The sequence below is a fragment of the Apteryx mantelli genome, chromosome 1 (assembly GCF_036417845.1).
Source record: "Apteryx mantelli isolate bAptMan1 chromosome 1, bAptMan1.hap1, whole genome shotgun sequence".
Lineage (NCBI taxonomy): Eukaryota > Metazoa > Chordata > Aves > Apterygiformes > Apterygidae > Apteryx > Apteryx mantelli.
Window position 1 is genome coordinate 69,936,225 of NC_089978.1, and position 16,692 is coordinate 69,952,916.

The following is a 16,692-nucleotide window of genomic DNA, read 5'->3' on the forward strand; positions in this document are numbered from 1 at the left end:
TTCAATTCTGAAGACTCACAAATCCCCATTTCTGTGAGTACTACATCAAAATCCAAAATGGTATTTTTTCAAAATTTAAATTATTTATTAAAAAGACCACAGGCAGATACTATTTTGATATCAGTTTAGCAGGTTTAGAAAGACAGATATATACACATGTACATATATATTGCACTCACCATTTAGGAGTGCTTACCTGTCAAGCATATTTTCTTTCTGGTTTTTGGATGAAATCAATGGGGTCTTTTTCCTTGTACTGTTTTTCTTTCCATGTAACAAGAAAAACTAATTCATAGAGCCAACTCCCAACCTGTGGCCCTCAGCCATCTTTCACACAAATAAAATTGTATTATTTGGCCAGTCTCAAACATTCAGCGACAGAAGTATTACTTTTTTTTGTTCTTTTCTTTATATTTTACAGAAATCATGGACTGTTTCAGATTATGGTCTATTATACTACCATGTAAAATTTATTTAATCTGAAATCAAAATGAGAATCAACAATGACAACTTATCCCTACTGAAATGTAGCAGAACTACTAAAGCTGTTGCAGCGATGAGCTAGCTGAAGGGGAAGCAGGACCACAGAAGGAATTCTATTAATGGACGGAAAAGAAAAGAAAACAAACGAACGAACAAAAGAACAGAAAATGAAACTTGCGAAGGTGTTATAGAAGGTTAGCGGAGAAAGAATATAAGGTCTTGATGACATTAAAAAAAAGTATCTCACATGGCTTCTTTATTTAGCTGTTGCTGCAGAATGTATAGCATATGGACAAATCGGTGCCTAACTTAACTACAGAAAATTGTTAACAGCTGTATTTTAGCAGGGTTTAAGAAGTGAGAAACTACTTCCTGACTTGCATAGCTGTGTAAAATGTTTCCATACAAGATGTAATATATTCTCCAACAGATAAAACGTATCATGTAAGTCAAGGAACCTGAAAGAGTAGATTTTATTTACCACAAATGCATCAAAAGTAAGACACCATTTTGGTATTCTTGTCAGTTCTTTATTGGTTTTCATCCTAAAGACTAGCACATTTACAGCATACATGGAGTGGATGAACTAGGAATATATAAAACAGTAGCCATATGTTTATGATATATTAATACTGCCCAAAACCAAATAAATAAAAATATTTCAATGCACAAAGCTTGGCAAATACAATTGTGTTGGGACAAAACAGTGTTGTATTATACAATCATTTTACAAGTATAAATGAAACAAAAGGCAACTGTGCTGTAGGTACTTTCACAGAACATACACAGAACATACTTGGCAACAGTTTTCTTTTTTTACCTTTGTATGTTTTATAATTTAAAAAATGTACTCAAAAAGAACATTAGACAGAACTTCATTTTACAGTAATCCTTAAATTTGCCTCTCCTGTGCAACAGTAAAGCTTACTTCACCTTGTGAAGTTTCCTATATGGATTTAAAGTTTCACAGTTTTTCTTTTTTGATGAACTGCTCAAGATCTTACTGTTCATTACACCCTTTAAACAAGCCCATTGATGTGCATGTACTGACCATGTTGAATATATAAAATGTTAGCTGAACAATGATGCTTTACACATAAGTATACTGAAATCAGAATAGTTTAAACAAAGTAATGCAGTACTTGAGACTGATATTCCACCTCTTTAAAAAGGTGAGCAAATACCATGCACATACAAAGTTTGAGAACTTTTTCTGATTGGATGGGTATACAAAATAAATAAAGGATCACTAAGCTCTAGAGCGGATCTAATGATTATTGGCCACAATATTAGAGAGTGGCTCTGCTAATTGTTACAACAGACCTCATTTTATTTTCTTCTGAAGGTGAACATTGGAAGAAGATTTTTAGTGTAACAATATAAGATTTAAAATATATAATTAACTATCTGTTTGAAATATACAAAATAAAATTATCAACTCATAAAAACTAAGGGATATAAAGAGTATAGTTTATACAAAAATAAATGTAGCATTTAATAATGCACCAGGGACCGAAGGTTGAGCAGAACTCATGGAGTAACATGTCTGAAGAAATCTTTTAAAAACATTTTTCACCATACATTTGTTTTACATATTGGTTAAAAAAAAAATCAATACAGTAGTTTATTAACTGCAAAGCAGAGTTCCTAAGTTTCCAAGGGACTGTTCTACTATAGATTATTTGTTCAGAACTGGTATAGGTACTAGAAATATATTGATTTTGCACAGAAATTGGCTTGTTCTCCTATAAAGACTGAAATAATGGTAACAACCTAGTTCAGCAGAACTCTCTTAACTGGCTTAGTGACATGCTGCTCAGTGTTAAACTGCAAAAGCAAAATGCAAAAACCGCTGTACTTAAAACCCCCAAACCTATATGGGAGCAGAATGAACATGACTGATAGAGCAGTGACAGCACAGACAAACATCAGTGAGAGGGAGAAAGAAATCAGAAAACAGCCATATACTTACCTGGCTGTTGCTACTCTCACAACAATAAATAACCAGATTTTTCTATTCTAAAGCTTATATCCTTAGAAATGAAGAAGGAAAGAGCACAATGGGCTGAATTAAACTAGCTAGAGATGATTTAAACCTTTAAAATTTGGAAATTAATGTTTATCTGTGTCTTAAAAAGAAATTTGATCTTCAAAGGCATTCTTTGGGAGATTATTTTCAAGGAGGTCTGTTGAACGTTTTTTGTCAAATGCTCAACTAGTCACCTTAGTCAGGAGCTTGAACACAGCTGAGGTTCTCACACATTAGCAGTAACACATTAGCAGTTACTTTGTATCAAAATAGGCCATTTCTACCTTCCTCAGAAATATTCTGAAAATAGTCATATTTCCTATACATGATTCTGAACAGAGTCTAGCAAGGTAAAATGCAAAGCTAAAGAGGAAAATTTTTTTGTTACGGAGTAACTGGTATGTGTTGGGCACTTCAAAAATTTTTGTATTGCCAGATATTGAAAAAATTTTAAAACGCCAATCAAAAAAACATAAATCCCCAAGATATTAATGCTTACAATAAAGAAGTGATATAAAATACCATGGGTAAAAATGTGTTAATTATTATATGATACCATGAAACATACTGAACATTTCGCATGCAACATCAGCAACTTGCTTGTTGCACTTTAATTATGGTTGGGAAGGGCAGAGGGAACTCTTGCTGGCATTAATGGTTTAGAAAGTGTCATGTGTTTGAAACATTTCTTAAAAACAGTTAAGATGTGTGCCCAAGTCTTTTGCTGCTGAAAACAATGGGATTTTGTCTTTTATTTAGACAAAACTAGACCTCATATGCCTGGCCTTATATGTATTAAGTTCATATATGAAGATGGTATCCTATATATAGCAAAACATTTTGAACTCCTGGCTTTTACTATGCTGACTTTTTTTTTTTCAAGTTAAACATCTGTTTCTTGATTATAACAATGCATTCTACAGTTATTAGGCTGTCTAGGATCCAATCCCCTTTTATTTACAACTTTTGAGTTTTGCTCTCAGTTTTCAAAAGTTTATGAAAAGCTCAATCTCAAGTCAACTCGGTATAAAAGATGTTATGTAAAACAGCTGCCTAAATGCCATTCATAAAGTCCTTGCCGTCCAGGAGGTACCTAGCTCTTTGCATATAGGTAATTATTAAATGGTAAAATATCTGTTCATTTTACATACACTGAAGGCTATTTAAATGGGCAGTCATCACTATTCTCAAGCTAAGGTGTCAGAATAATTGTTACTATAGATTCCAATTCTTTAAGTAACATGCTCCGAATAATCTAGCGAAACGTACAAAAAAGTTATTTATCTGTTCTGGATGACAAATCATATATTAATCTAGAGTGTATCCACATGTTTTAATGGAACAGCAATTAAAGGACATAGTATGCTTATGTTTCAACTTTTCCATAAGTTCCTTCTGGAGGCCTGTAATACTTTGGGAAAGCCTTCAGTTGCAGGGAATTAAATGCATACTTGCGACATCCAACATTCTTCATTGTATTTTCTCGTCGACAACCCTCACTGGGGAAAAAAAACAAGCACAAAAAATGACAGCAGTAAAAAGGAAAAAAAATAAAAGACTTAAACTAAGATGAAATGAACTGGTTATTTCATAGCATTAAAAAAAAGTTGGTTATATTTAATGAGCATTTAATCAATTTGCCAGTGCAAATATTAAAAATGATGACTCATCATACAATGCTAGTAAGAAGCACACAGAATGGACACATGCTATGTTTGATTGCTAGTTTTGCATTTCTAAAAAGCAGCAGTGCATCTAGTGAAAAAGTTCTTTTACAAGGGTTTCATGTATTTCAGGGTACATTGCTGTTGACTTCACATGCTGCTTCGCTGCACAAGGGATCCCAAGAGATCACTTAAAAGCAGTTCTGCTAATTTGTTAGTATATTAAATTAAAAAGAAAAACTGCTGATCTCTTAATAAGAGCCTTAAAATAATTTTATTGTTCCCTGTATGTGAGTATCAATCAGATTTAAGATCAGACTTGAAGATTAGAGCTGATACCAAAATAACGACTTTCCAGGTATCTTTGCATGTATAGATTGACTTGAAAGCAAACATACTCTGAAAAAAATCTTAATCGTGAAATAATCGCTTTGTGTGGGTGAAAATACAGATTGGCTGCATTGGCAGTCATCACCCCAAGAAAACAAAGCTGTGCAGAATTTAGAGTTTAATTTTTTCTGACTATTTTGGCAATTACATAGAGGTTCTATGCTACGATTAAAAACTACTCTGGTTATAAGGCTTCTTTATAGTTTTAAATCTACGTCAAAGTTCCTTTGATTACATCCAAAAACAGACATACAAAGAGGAAGCACTATATTTTAAATAGATCATAAATGAATTTGGGCTTGCATGAGAATGCCTTCTTTTTTTCTCTGATAGAGAACTGAAACCTAGACAATAATTTAATACTATTACTTGATGGCAAAATGTACAGTACACCATCTTATGGTGGAAATGTCGTGTTATTTCTGTCTTGGAGATGTCTGCAGCATGTATCATAGGTAAACTGTGGTAATCTGATTCAAAAGAAGGGTTTGAATTCCAGTTTAGTTTGAAAGCTTTCTGCTCCTATTGATACTCACTGTTTTTTAATTTTTGGTTAATTAAACTTACTGGAACTGTTATGTATGTACCACCTAGCTTAGCTTCATAAAACATTGTAACTTTTTGTTCTAAAAACAGGTTAAGTTTGAAATTTGTCTCTGCAACATGTTCTGTGACTCTTTTATAGAATGGATCCTACCTTATTCACTATTTTTATGACATAGTTCTGTTTTACAGAAACACCCTCCCAAATGCTGTTGCAGTCAAATAGATTCATCACAAAATTGCACAAATTATATTTAAGAATAGTAATAGAAACATTAAGTTTAAATAACAAATATGTGATGCCGAGTGTGCATATTCAATCCGAAGTGAATCATTCTGCTCATAATTCATTCCACTGTATCTGGTTATTGCACATGTCCAGGTGGGCCATCGAGATGGTAGGAAAGATGTATTTCACACACTACTTCATGTGCCATGTCTTTCACCACTGTGAATCAGCTGGAGCCCATCAGCTCCACTGGCCCTGTGTCAATTTACAGCCAGTGAACATGTGACCCACTCTTTGGAAGTCTAGTTTTAGACTGGGAATGATGATCCTTCTCATTAACCTCATAAATCCCTTCTTGACCACTAGGATAACCGGCATATAATAAGGATGTCCTGGTAATACCATGTGGTGTCAAATGGACTGAAGCTTCCTTCATTCTAGAGATTTTAATCCAGTCTTTAATATAATCTAAATACACCGATACACAACCAGTCATCAACACACAACCATAATTTTTTTAATATAAAAGCTGATCTTTACCTTAATTAAAATATAATTGAATGCTAAGTATACAGCAAAGGTTGTTTTTAGTACTTATCAATATTCAATTAAATGAATGTAGAAATTCCTACCCCAAAATTATTCAGCTGAATTACACACGTAAAACATTATACATTCTCACAAAGTTACCAGAGATTTTTCAAAGGCTTAAGAACTGGTATCTTGTGCTGCTGAACACAGCTGTGTCAGCTCACAGCTTCTGTGTTTATTACACTATCATTGCTATGATATACCAGCAATCTCCTCATAACAGTTTCCTGAGGAAAGGTTCGGTTCCTTGTAAGGCATTGACCACTCCTTGGAAGCACTTTACATTCCCAACCATAACTGATTTCATTGCTAACTTTATTGGAAGTCTGATGAGTCACTTTAAGAGTTCACCCTGAGTCTAACAGAACAGTTTTTTCAAAGAATAAATTTCCTCAGGCAGAGGCACATGAGCAGTATACACTACAGCATTTCAAATTTGAATGCGTCATGAAAGCATAGACCAAGCTAAAAAAGGATGAAACCTCGTCCCCACTAAAGTTAAAAAGGGGGGATGGGGGGTGGGGGGAAGCCATTGCTTTCAAAATACCTAGACTTTCATTCTACATGAATTTAAGAGGCTTCTTACTGCAGGCTTAATCTTGCCTAATGATAATCATGTTGCCTCAATCCAGCAAAGCCCTCACACTTTATTTAAAACAGATTAATAATCTCAGGGAGTTCTGTAGAAAAACTCCTACTAAAGTAACTTTTACATCTTGTTAGTATGAACCCACCACACTCAACACATGGCAAGAACAAGGCCAAAGGCCAACCTCACATTCCTTGGTATAGCAAAAAGGTGGATTTTGGTACCCACAGCAAATGAACCAGTGTTCACATCAGGAAGAATGATGATTTGGATAGAGACACAGTGGTACTAGATACCAGCACAGGACATGAGTATGTCCAATACTGTCATACCATGATTTTAAATCTCATCAGCAGTTAAGGCCTTACCTAAATTCATTCCATCTAAAAATAAACAGCATATATGCTAAAATACATATATTGGTTTTAGTGGGCTTTAAAAAAAAAGAAAAGCTGGAAGAATGCTGAGAAAAATACCAGGAGATAGTGTACTGTACAATTGGATTTGGCAAAGAAAAACATTTAATCATGTACTTTTTTATTCAGTTAGAAGAGGAAATGAAATATTCACCAAATTTAGTATTTTATTCTAATTTTTATTCTAAGTGCACTTTTTTCCTTTTTTAAGCTTACCTCTCAGAAGCTTTCAAAATCCATTAAAGTTGATAATAAAAACTATAGATACCTATGTTTTTTGAGCCATTTACCTTAATAATGGTACAAATTAAAAATCACAGGACTAGAAGAGTCCTCCTCAGTTGCCAAGCCAAATCTTTTGTCATCTCAGCACCAAGCCAAGTAAATCCCTTCATGAATTTAGCAAACTATATTAAATGAAGTTAGTTTTTTTGATCAGCTATTGACAAGCTTTTCCAGAGCCACTACTTCAGCTTAAATAGGCCTTTCCCAGTTTGATGTTATATATAAATGACAATCAAATTTCTTCCGCAGTTATTTTGCATGACTAAACAAGGTAAGCTTCTTTAGTCTCACTACTTAAATATTAACTTACCATCATTCATTTGTCTATCTCTAAGTCACTGTTGCTCAACATACAAATTTATTAAAGCTATCCAACATTTTAAAATGGAAATAACAATAATATTTAGTTGGGTGTCATTAACCCAAAGCCCAATGGAAAACCTCAAACCCAGCTACTAATGGAGCCGATACATCCTTTTTCTTCCCTGAAATATTAAAGATGAGTATCTTTAACTTCCAGGATAGTAATTATCCTGTTTCAGAGTAAGTTATATAACAGAGCACCTGAAATGGATAACGGATCATTAGCAGTCTATACTAATAACATACTCTTCCTAACCAGGAGTCATTCTCTTCATGTCTTTAATACATTATAAAATGCAGATCTACAAATATAATGAAGTAATTCTGCATGCAGCGCACCACAAGTTGTTTTTTGAGTGGTACACTCTTCTACTGAAACATACTTAATCATGAGAAAGGAACAACCCTATGGTTCTACAAACTGTTTATGACTGTAATTTGGAGATTATGCTTTGAAATGAAGTAGAAATTTGTTAATTTGTTTAAATAAATTTCTTATAATTTCTTATAAACCCCACCCATGTTTTTATTTTTCTCTTCGTACCTTGTAAAAATGAAAGGCAAGATTAGCATACACTTAAATATACAAAAAGATACAAATTCTTTTCAGACAGAGTTCCTTTCTCTGGAATACATGAAACAAGTAACACAAAACTATATTTGGTAAGAGATCTTCAGGCCGGCTAAAGTAACGAGGTAACAGGTCAATGTCAGACTATGTTACAAGCACTGAAAGCAGAACAATAATTTAAAGTTCCAATACAATTCTTTTTGATAAAATAATTTGATGTATATTTACAGTTTAGTACAATAGAAACGTAAAATTGTAAGGCATAATAATAATTCTTGGCAGACAATGCTATGACACATTCCTTTGTCCAGCAGGTACCAAGTGGCAATACACATTCAAGCACTTTTTTTTTTTTAAAAAACATTATCTTCATTTGCAACGTAATCTGGCCACCAGGTATGCTATGCTCAAAAACAGCCACACAATCAGTAAATTGGGGCTGAGAGCTAGTAAAGGAATGGAGTAGAGGAGGCTGGGATCTAGTCTGAAATCTCGGATGGGCACCAAGCCACTCAAGTTCTTCTGGGTGACTATCTCCCGTGTTCCAATGCTGTGAAAAGGAAGAAGTTTGGGAGGAGGGAAAAAAAAGCAGAAGGGAAGATGGACATGCAAATGAATGTATAAAAAGAGATAGCAACACAAGGTAGTCAAGAAAATGAGAAAACATGGAAGAAGCCACAACAAAACCAGAATATGAAGTAAAGAAGGAATGGAAAAACGTCTCAAAAATATATATCAGCACAATTACAGATACAAGGAGAGGGAAAGAGAATAAAAGAGAAAAATAAGAAAGAAGTACTGTAGTCTACTGAAAATAAACACATGTAGGTTGAACATAAATGGTTTTCCATGTTCATTCTTTCAGATTACCAAGCAATATCCCATGCTGCTCTGCCATGCTTCTGCATGCTGCAAAGAAATTGAGCTCTGAAAAGCAAGCTGAACATGAATAACCATTGTAGTATTTGACCCTTTCAAACATCTTTCAATGCAAACTGCAATGAAACAATTTAACCTCTTAACTATCTCCTTCAAATGTAAGCAAACCCCCCCCCCGAAAGTCCTTCAAAATGCATTCAAGTGTGTATCAATATGCTTTCCAAAATATGTGTTTCTGAGTACTTTAATTTGTGCATGTGAAGATAAGACATGCCACATAGCACATCTCATTGTAGCCCTGCTTCCTACATGGTCTTGAGCACAGACACCCTATAGTAGGAACACCTCTTCAGCTAACCTGAGGCTTTTTAGTGAGCATTTCATTTTGGATCACTCCTCTGCCCTGTTCAGTCCTATTTTAAGTTTACAAAGCAACGAATAGACGCAACCTGTGAGCCTGATCCTGTGAGAACAATTGCACTCACTCCATTCATAGAAGGTACTAGGAAACTTCAATGGTTATCTAGCAAAGGTTAGGTAACAAGCAGATGGTGTCCCGGAAGCCATCAGAGATGTCCTGGAGGTGGTGAAAGAGAAAAATAGTCTCCGGATGCTGGCAACACTTCAAATCAAATGGAATAAGGTGGGCAGGGAACTAAACTGCTGCATTTCTGCTCACCATCGCATAGCTTAGCGGGAAGAACAAGTAGGATACACAGCAATATCCGGAGGTGGCTCATCCCCATTCTCATCTGGGGGTGGACTTGAGGCTGTACTGATTGGAAGTGTGGGCTTCAGTGTTCTCCTTCAGCTGGCACCTGATGTCCACCTAATCTGGATATAAGGAGCATCTGAGCTCAAGGCTGAACTGAGGACTGGACTTTGAAGGCAGCACAGATACAGTCTCCCATGTATTTGGAAGGGAAGTACTCTCCTTCCTGCTTGGCTGATATTGGTGAATAATGTCAGCATACACAGGAACGTATCTGGCAGGTACGCATAAGAAAAAGCAAACATATTTGCTGACAAGTGGCTGGGCATAAATACGCGCTGAAAAGTATTCACAATATAGAGAGAGCACTGAAGGAGATGATAAAGGAATATTAAATGAGCTGGAGCATGAACAGGAGAAGCAATAACTGGAAAACTAGTGTTGACTGGGAAATGGTGGAGAAAGGCACAATAGAATAGTATGGAGGAAGAAAAGTGTTTTAGGATATAAATAAGGAAGTAAAACACGGAGGGAGGATAAAAAGGAAGAAAAGAGGCTGAAAATGACAGGAAGACATTATGGAGAGAATAGAAAAGTGCAGACTAAGAAAAACAGAGGAGACGACATGTCACATCTCTACCATTAAAAATTAGTATCAAAATATTCAGTTGCACAAAGACATACACCCAGACATACATACAGTGTGGATGGAGACATTCACAAGAGCTGGAAGGGGTTTTCCCTGTCACTGTTGGCCCATGCAGATGCTTCCACACAGGAAAAAGAAATGGAAATCTGGAAATACCAAATATACCAAAGTGCACACACTTTCTCAAATGAAACATTCATAGGCAGACTATCTCTAGAGAAGGACCGTGGTAAAGAGACAAATCAAATTCCTTGCTAATCCAGCTTATGCGTGTGAATTAATGCTGGAATTTGATCACTGGACAAAAGTCAAAGAAACCCAATGCCTTCCAAAGGTGTTAAATTATACACTGCCTTATATCTAGAAAGAATGTAGCTGCAAGAACTGTGTGCTTGAACAGTGCAGCAATAATGCTGTCATTAAGCTCACAGTACCTCAAGTAACTGAAAAGAATTTTCATCCTATAAGCAGAAAAATATTCTTTAAACATTTAAAATAAATATGTAAGTTTGCCAAGCATCTTTTGTTTACTGAAGATTTTAAATATTATTCTTCCTGCCCTACTAATGAAAAAAATATGTAAAAAGTCACATGGCTTTTGCCTAAAGTTCAAGCAACTACAAAGTACGGACCAGAAACAGACAGACATAGGAAAACAAGTGAGGAATCTTTGAGCATGTAAAAATGTACTGTATATTAAACATATATTTGAGATAGATAATTTTTAGGTATTGTACAGCAAAAAGTCAAAATGAACTAGGCACAAAATGTGACTTTGCTCACAAATTAATGTTGTAGTGCCAGTGCTGTGCATGTTAATATTTAAACACAGAAAGGAATGTTAAAGAAGATGAAACTAAAATCTAAGAGCAAATTAACAATCTAACAAACAACTGAATATGCAGTCACTGATTCTAACACTGCTTGTTTTTATATCCTGTGCACAGCAGTAAAATATGCATGTAGTTACCATTCATATTTTCTTATTGGCAATGCACATGGAGTACAAGAAGGGATAGACAGGTCCTCTAAGTTCACAGAATGGCAGGGAAAACTTTATGTATTGGATGAACTGTAAGTTTACTTAAAGAACAAAAAAGCAGCAGTGCTTTGTTTTACTCCCCAGGGTTCAAGAAGCGTTCTCCATCTTGGCCAAACTCAAAAGTGCATTTATTAAAAAAGTGCATTTATTAAAAACAGAAAACAAATCCTGATCCATTTCCCTAAATGTTATTCTCAAGGCAGATCAGAAATCCAAGCAAGCTTTCCATCATGGCTGTTTTACTTCAGTGAGTGGCCATACCAAAACATGACTGCCAGGGCTTTTCAGTTAGCACCACAGCAGCTAAAAGAAATTACCGCCTTCAGGCCCTTCACAGGTGCTTTTCAAGAGCCCGGTCAGAGACGGCTTCCCTCCTCGGTTGGCTGAATTGCTTGTGTGACCACTTCCTAATTGGTTTCATGAAAATGAGCTGGGCTACTTTAAACGTGTAAAGCAAATGGTTTTGGTACTCAGGCTGATTTTGACTGAAAGTGGATTAGGGTACATTCACACAAACAGCTCCACTGGCAAATCTCACAGGACAGTAATCTGGTAGAAGAAGGGAAGGCAGGGAGTGATGGTTCTAGGGGGGAGTGTTGGCACGGCTGCAGATGGAAAAGGATGTGTGACCCAGTTGGACTATGACTATTGAAATGCCTGGTTTTATTAGCCAGATAGTCATTTCTGGTATAGCTTGAACTTCCAGACATACTGTCATGTTTTCACTGTTTGTAGGCTGTGAGTTACCATATATTTGACTGGGGACTGGAAAAGCTGTGACTGGTTTGCAGAAAAGTGAGTTTATTCCAATAGAATACTTGTTTCTAAGATGAAAGCTGTAAACTTGTATCTGCGAATTTCTACAAGAATCTACAAGTGGGACTCAATGTTCTCTCACTAATGTCCATGCTCACTCAACAGATGTGTAATTATCACAAGACTAGGAGGGAAAGGATGTTCCTGAGGCAGAGTAAGTGGAACTAATCCCTCTGAAAATGAAGATTACATGAAAGAAGAGAGTGCTTCCTTCATTCTTCAAGAACACTGTAAACAAAAATGCTTTCCTTTACTGGAAAGTAGAGAAGAGATGAAATACTTCCACTACTTCCTTGCCCTTCCAACTGCCCAAAAGACTTCAGAAGGCTTCAAGATTGAGCCAAGTCTTCCTTTTCTTGTGCAACTACACAAATCAAAGATCCAAGTAAAAACAAACAAATAAACAATTCCAGTTTTTCTAATGACCAAAAATTCATTTGCAACTCTTTCCTTTCCTATGTCTGCCATTTAGGTTAGGTCATTCTGTCCATGTTAAAATGGCTTTGGGTGAAGTTGGGCTTCTACATATTTGTTCAGTAATCCTATCTCTCTCCTTAAGCTTTGTTAATTCTGTGCCATTGTTCATGAACAGAATTGGAGAATATTAAAAAAAACCCAAAACACTAATCTACTCCAAAGAGCAAAGAAATCTGAGGAAGAAATAAACTGGCGAGTTTGAATAAAACCCACCTAGTCTTAGTATTCCCTCAAGACTAGGCAGTTCTGCATGATCTCTCTGTCAAAGATATGACAGAAGAGGAGAACATCATGTCTTTCACCTATTATAGCAAGTCCCTGCTGTTGCTGGAACACACTAACTAGAGGTATTGATTAAAAATGGTCCTCTTTCAATATCCTGATGTAGGTCAACATAAAGCAATGTGTTTCTTGTGTAAACATTTGATCTGATATTGTGCTGTATTAAATTGATGGGTGGAAGGTCCAAAACAATGTTGTTATTATTAACTTCTGTCTCTACTGTGACCATGACAGAATTGAAAAATTAGTAACTCAGTAACTAATTTAAAGAACTAGTGAGATTTATTATTATTATACTTGCTCAGTTTCTCTTCTTATTAAAGAAATCACTTACTAAAATTGTGCAACAGAGCTTCTTTCTTTCAGATGTCTAAGTGGAGAAGTAACTCACGTAATTTAAATAACGAGATATTTGAGAGCCACTCAGCTCCATTTTTAAGTTAATATCTTCTCCCTCACAAAGCTGCTTCAAGGTCTCTTAATTTCTAATATCAAGGTTTAACTGCTCTTTGAATACAGAGTTTTCATATACTGTACTTACTGTGTAACAATGCAGCAGAAAGTGCAGCAAAAAGGTGAAAATAAAAAAGTCTAATGACATTCAATTAGATGTAGAAGTGGAAAACAAATTATTAGTGTAAGAAACTGCTAGTGCTATTGTATGAGACATTTTCCTTCTAGGTAACTGAAGAGTAAGAAAGGGTCAAACAGCAAAAACATACAGAAAGGATAAGAGAATTGAACACTCTAGAGAATTTAGTGAGAAGACACACAGTACAGTACATTCAGTAAGAGTGAATGTTGAAAAACAGGACTGAACAGCATTGTTGAACTACATTGATAAAGACTAAAGCTAGATTTCTTATCCTTTCTTTTGGTATGTGAGTTACGGAGTTTTCCAGCAGTGCTTGAAACAAGGCATTGAACAACAGTAAACAGATTTTTTAGTACAGTATTTAATTCTGCAAACAAGTCTGCTGCTTCAGAATACAGAACATCATTATATTGATACGACAACAGCACACTGACACATTGTGATGGGATTTGGTTGCTGTATCGTGAAACACTCATACTGACAATTTGCCCAGTGAGCAAAGTGTTTCACTGCTAAAGAATACACGTGGCAAACCAGTGCAAACTGCAGGTGCAGAAATCTGCCTGACCTAAAACTAAGAAACCCAGTGCTCTGACAGTCAATGTAAGTTCATCATTAGACAACTTTCAAAGGAGCACCAGTTTCCTGTTCTGTAAGCTCAGCACTAACAGTCCAATTGAAAATGTATTTTTACATGCTCCTCTGAAAACATCCGCTTCACTCTTGAAAACCGAAGCCCATCTCATGCAAATCTGGCAACAGTCAGCTTTACTTGCATGCATTAGTAAGTTTTATATTATGAGGGATGAAGCCTAGCAGTCAGTTTTGCAGTTTTCTGGCTTTATTTATTTTTTTTTTTTTGGAACAGAAACAGAGACCACTACTCATCTGCAGTTTGCATGGTTCTTGATTTTAGGATCTGCAGTCAAACTCTTACCTCCTCATACACTCCAGAGCCTGGGTGAAGACCTGGGGAGCCATTCCATGTTCATGCTGTAGGATCAAACATTGCTCTAGGGTGACCGACATGGCTGTCCTATCCTTGGCACTTTTACAGCTTGTAAAGCGAACACCATTTAATCTGCGACATATCTGGAAATGGGATATACAATTCATCATTCCTTCCTCACGCATAACCTCCTGGCAGAGAACACACCTGTATTTCTCTTCCCCGGAGAGATACAAATGTTGTGTAGGACTCTGATGTCAAAAGTTGTCATCTTTGGGATAGCAGTACTTCATTGCAGGGGTTGTGGAGAAAATGCTGATTTGAAAAATGCATTTTCTTTAATTTTATTTTCCCAACCAATAAGACCAAACTAAAAGCATTTACAGTATTTAGGAGGTAATACTCTTTTTGCATGTCTCACCCTGGAGGAGGTTTAACCTGGCAGTATTTCCAAGCTGTATGCAAGAAAATGAAGAAATCTGAAAATATGAGTACTAAAACCAGGGGAAAACAGTGTATTTACACATATAGAAGACTGACTGAACTATGCAGAAGTGCTTAGATTAATAAATACCTCAGCAGCTTGCCAAAGGATATCAACATTCTTATTTTTCCTTGCATGTACATTTTGTCCCAGAAATCTTAACAGTTCAGGCAGGCATGTCTGACTACGAGATCGAGGTAGACCTATAAAAACAAACAAAACCAACTCCATTTATTTATTTGTATTCAACACTTTCATAAAAATAAGTTACAAGAAGTGTTCCTATCTGCTAGTTGGAAACAATCATGTTTTCTCGAAACTATCAAAGCTTACAACAGCTAATTCAATTCTGAACTACTTAGTACACCAGCAAACCAAATTCAAGTTTAATTAAACTCAACTGGAAATATACATCCAGGGTACTTAAACCTTCAGGGGCTCAGAATCTGATAGCACTATAATAACAGAGGGAGTAAAGGGAGCAAGACTGGTTTAATATTTTGTTTTGTGTGTCACAGACATACTTGCATTCACACACTTTGGAACTTTATATAAACAAGTAAATGTCTATATTATCTCCCCTCACAGGTGACAGGACATCATACATGTCTCCACAGAAACTCTGAAGATATCATTTTACATTCTGCTCACATTTTCAACTTTGAATTTGCAAGCTGGCCAGTTTTCAGCTACAAGAAGCACTCTCTCCAACAGGACTCCACACTGCTGGTATCTCTTCATTAATATTTCTTTAAGCAGAAAGAAATTATCTGATGGAATTTAAAAGGCTTTTTTCAAAAGCCCTCAGTAGTCATCTTGCACTCATGTGTTCAAAGTGTTACATGGCATCTCTTACACAAACACCAAAGTACTCAGTAACGAGTACTGAATAGGTTTTTTTGGTTTTTGTTTTTTTTGTTTTAAAGGGGCTAACTACAGAGGACACGACCTAAAGCTGTGAGTGGATAAATAAGGTGGTATGCACTGTTAAAAAATGGCTGTGTGACAAAAAAACCATGTGTGATTTACAGGGTTTTATTTTTGGACTTCATCTCTTCTCACAGCAAATAATATGCAAGCAAAATTGTGCCTATCCTAGTTGGCTCTACTTGAATTTTATACCTAGAAAAAAAGTAATGCCTGAAACAAAAAGAGGGCAACAGACCATCATCTCAAATATCTCTAAAGACAAGCAGATAAAATGGAACATTATATCTTCTCTTCAATGAAAGGTAGTAACTCACTTTGAAATTCTGCAGTGCTGAGAATTAAGAGCACAACTTTTTCAGAGAAAGGACAGTAGGTCAGAGATCAACTTTCCTTGTGTCTTTTTCATGGAGGGCACATTTTCTACGAGCTGCCAGTCAATACCTCACTGGCCTCCTGTTGCTTAGAGTGACCTATTTGTTTTTTCAGGCCAAGTATATCCCAAACTAAAAGCACATAAACTCCTTTTGTCTGTACTTACCATGGACTACACCTCTGGCTGGTCATACTAACCACCTTTATAGCTAAATAAAATGTTATTCTATCTTTTCACGGAAAATGTTTCACTTTGTACTCCTTAAAAATCACCACAGAGGAGATATAAAATGTACCCTCAGACCTTCCTTATGGTACGCACACTCCCAGGTTTGTCCAGACAGAGCTAGCT

At 35.9% G+C, this 16,692-nt stretch overlaps 1 protein-coding gene across 8 annotated transcripts in view; it reads right to left on the reverse strand.

Moving 5' to 3' along the window:
- Window positions 1–991: 991 nt before the first annotated feature.
- Window positions 992–16,692, reverse strand: part of INPP4A (inositol polyphosphate-4-phosphatase type I A) — a 134,650-nt gene continuing 118,949 nt past the window's right edge. For all 8 annotated transcript variants that reach the window (XM_067294405.1, XM_067294381.1, XM_067294396.1 and 5 more), the window contains 3 exons: window positions 15,129–15,241; window positions 14,543–14,697; window positions 992–4,011 (listed from right to left, as the gene is read on the reverse strand). In XM_067294405.1, coding sequence (XP_067150506.1) covers window positions 3,879–4,011; window positions 14,543–14,697; window positions 15,129–15,241 — 401 coding nt within the window. In that variant the 3' untranslated portion in view covers window positions 992–3,878. The remainder of the gene's footprint in view (window positions 4,012–14,542; window positions 14,698–15,128; window positions 15,242–16,692) is intronic.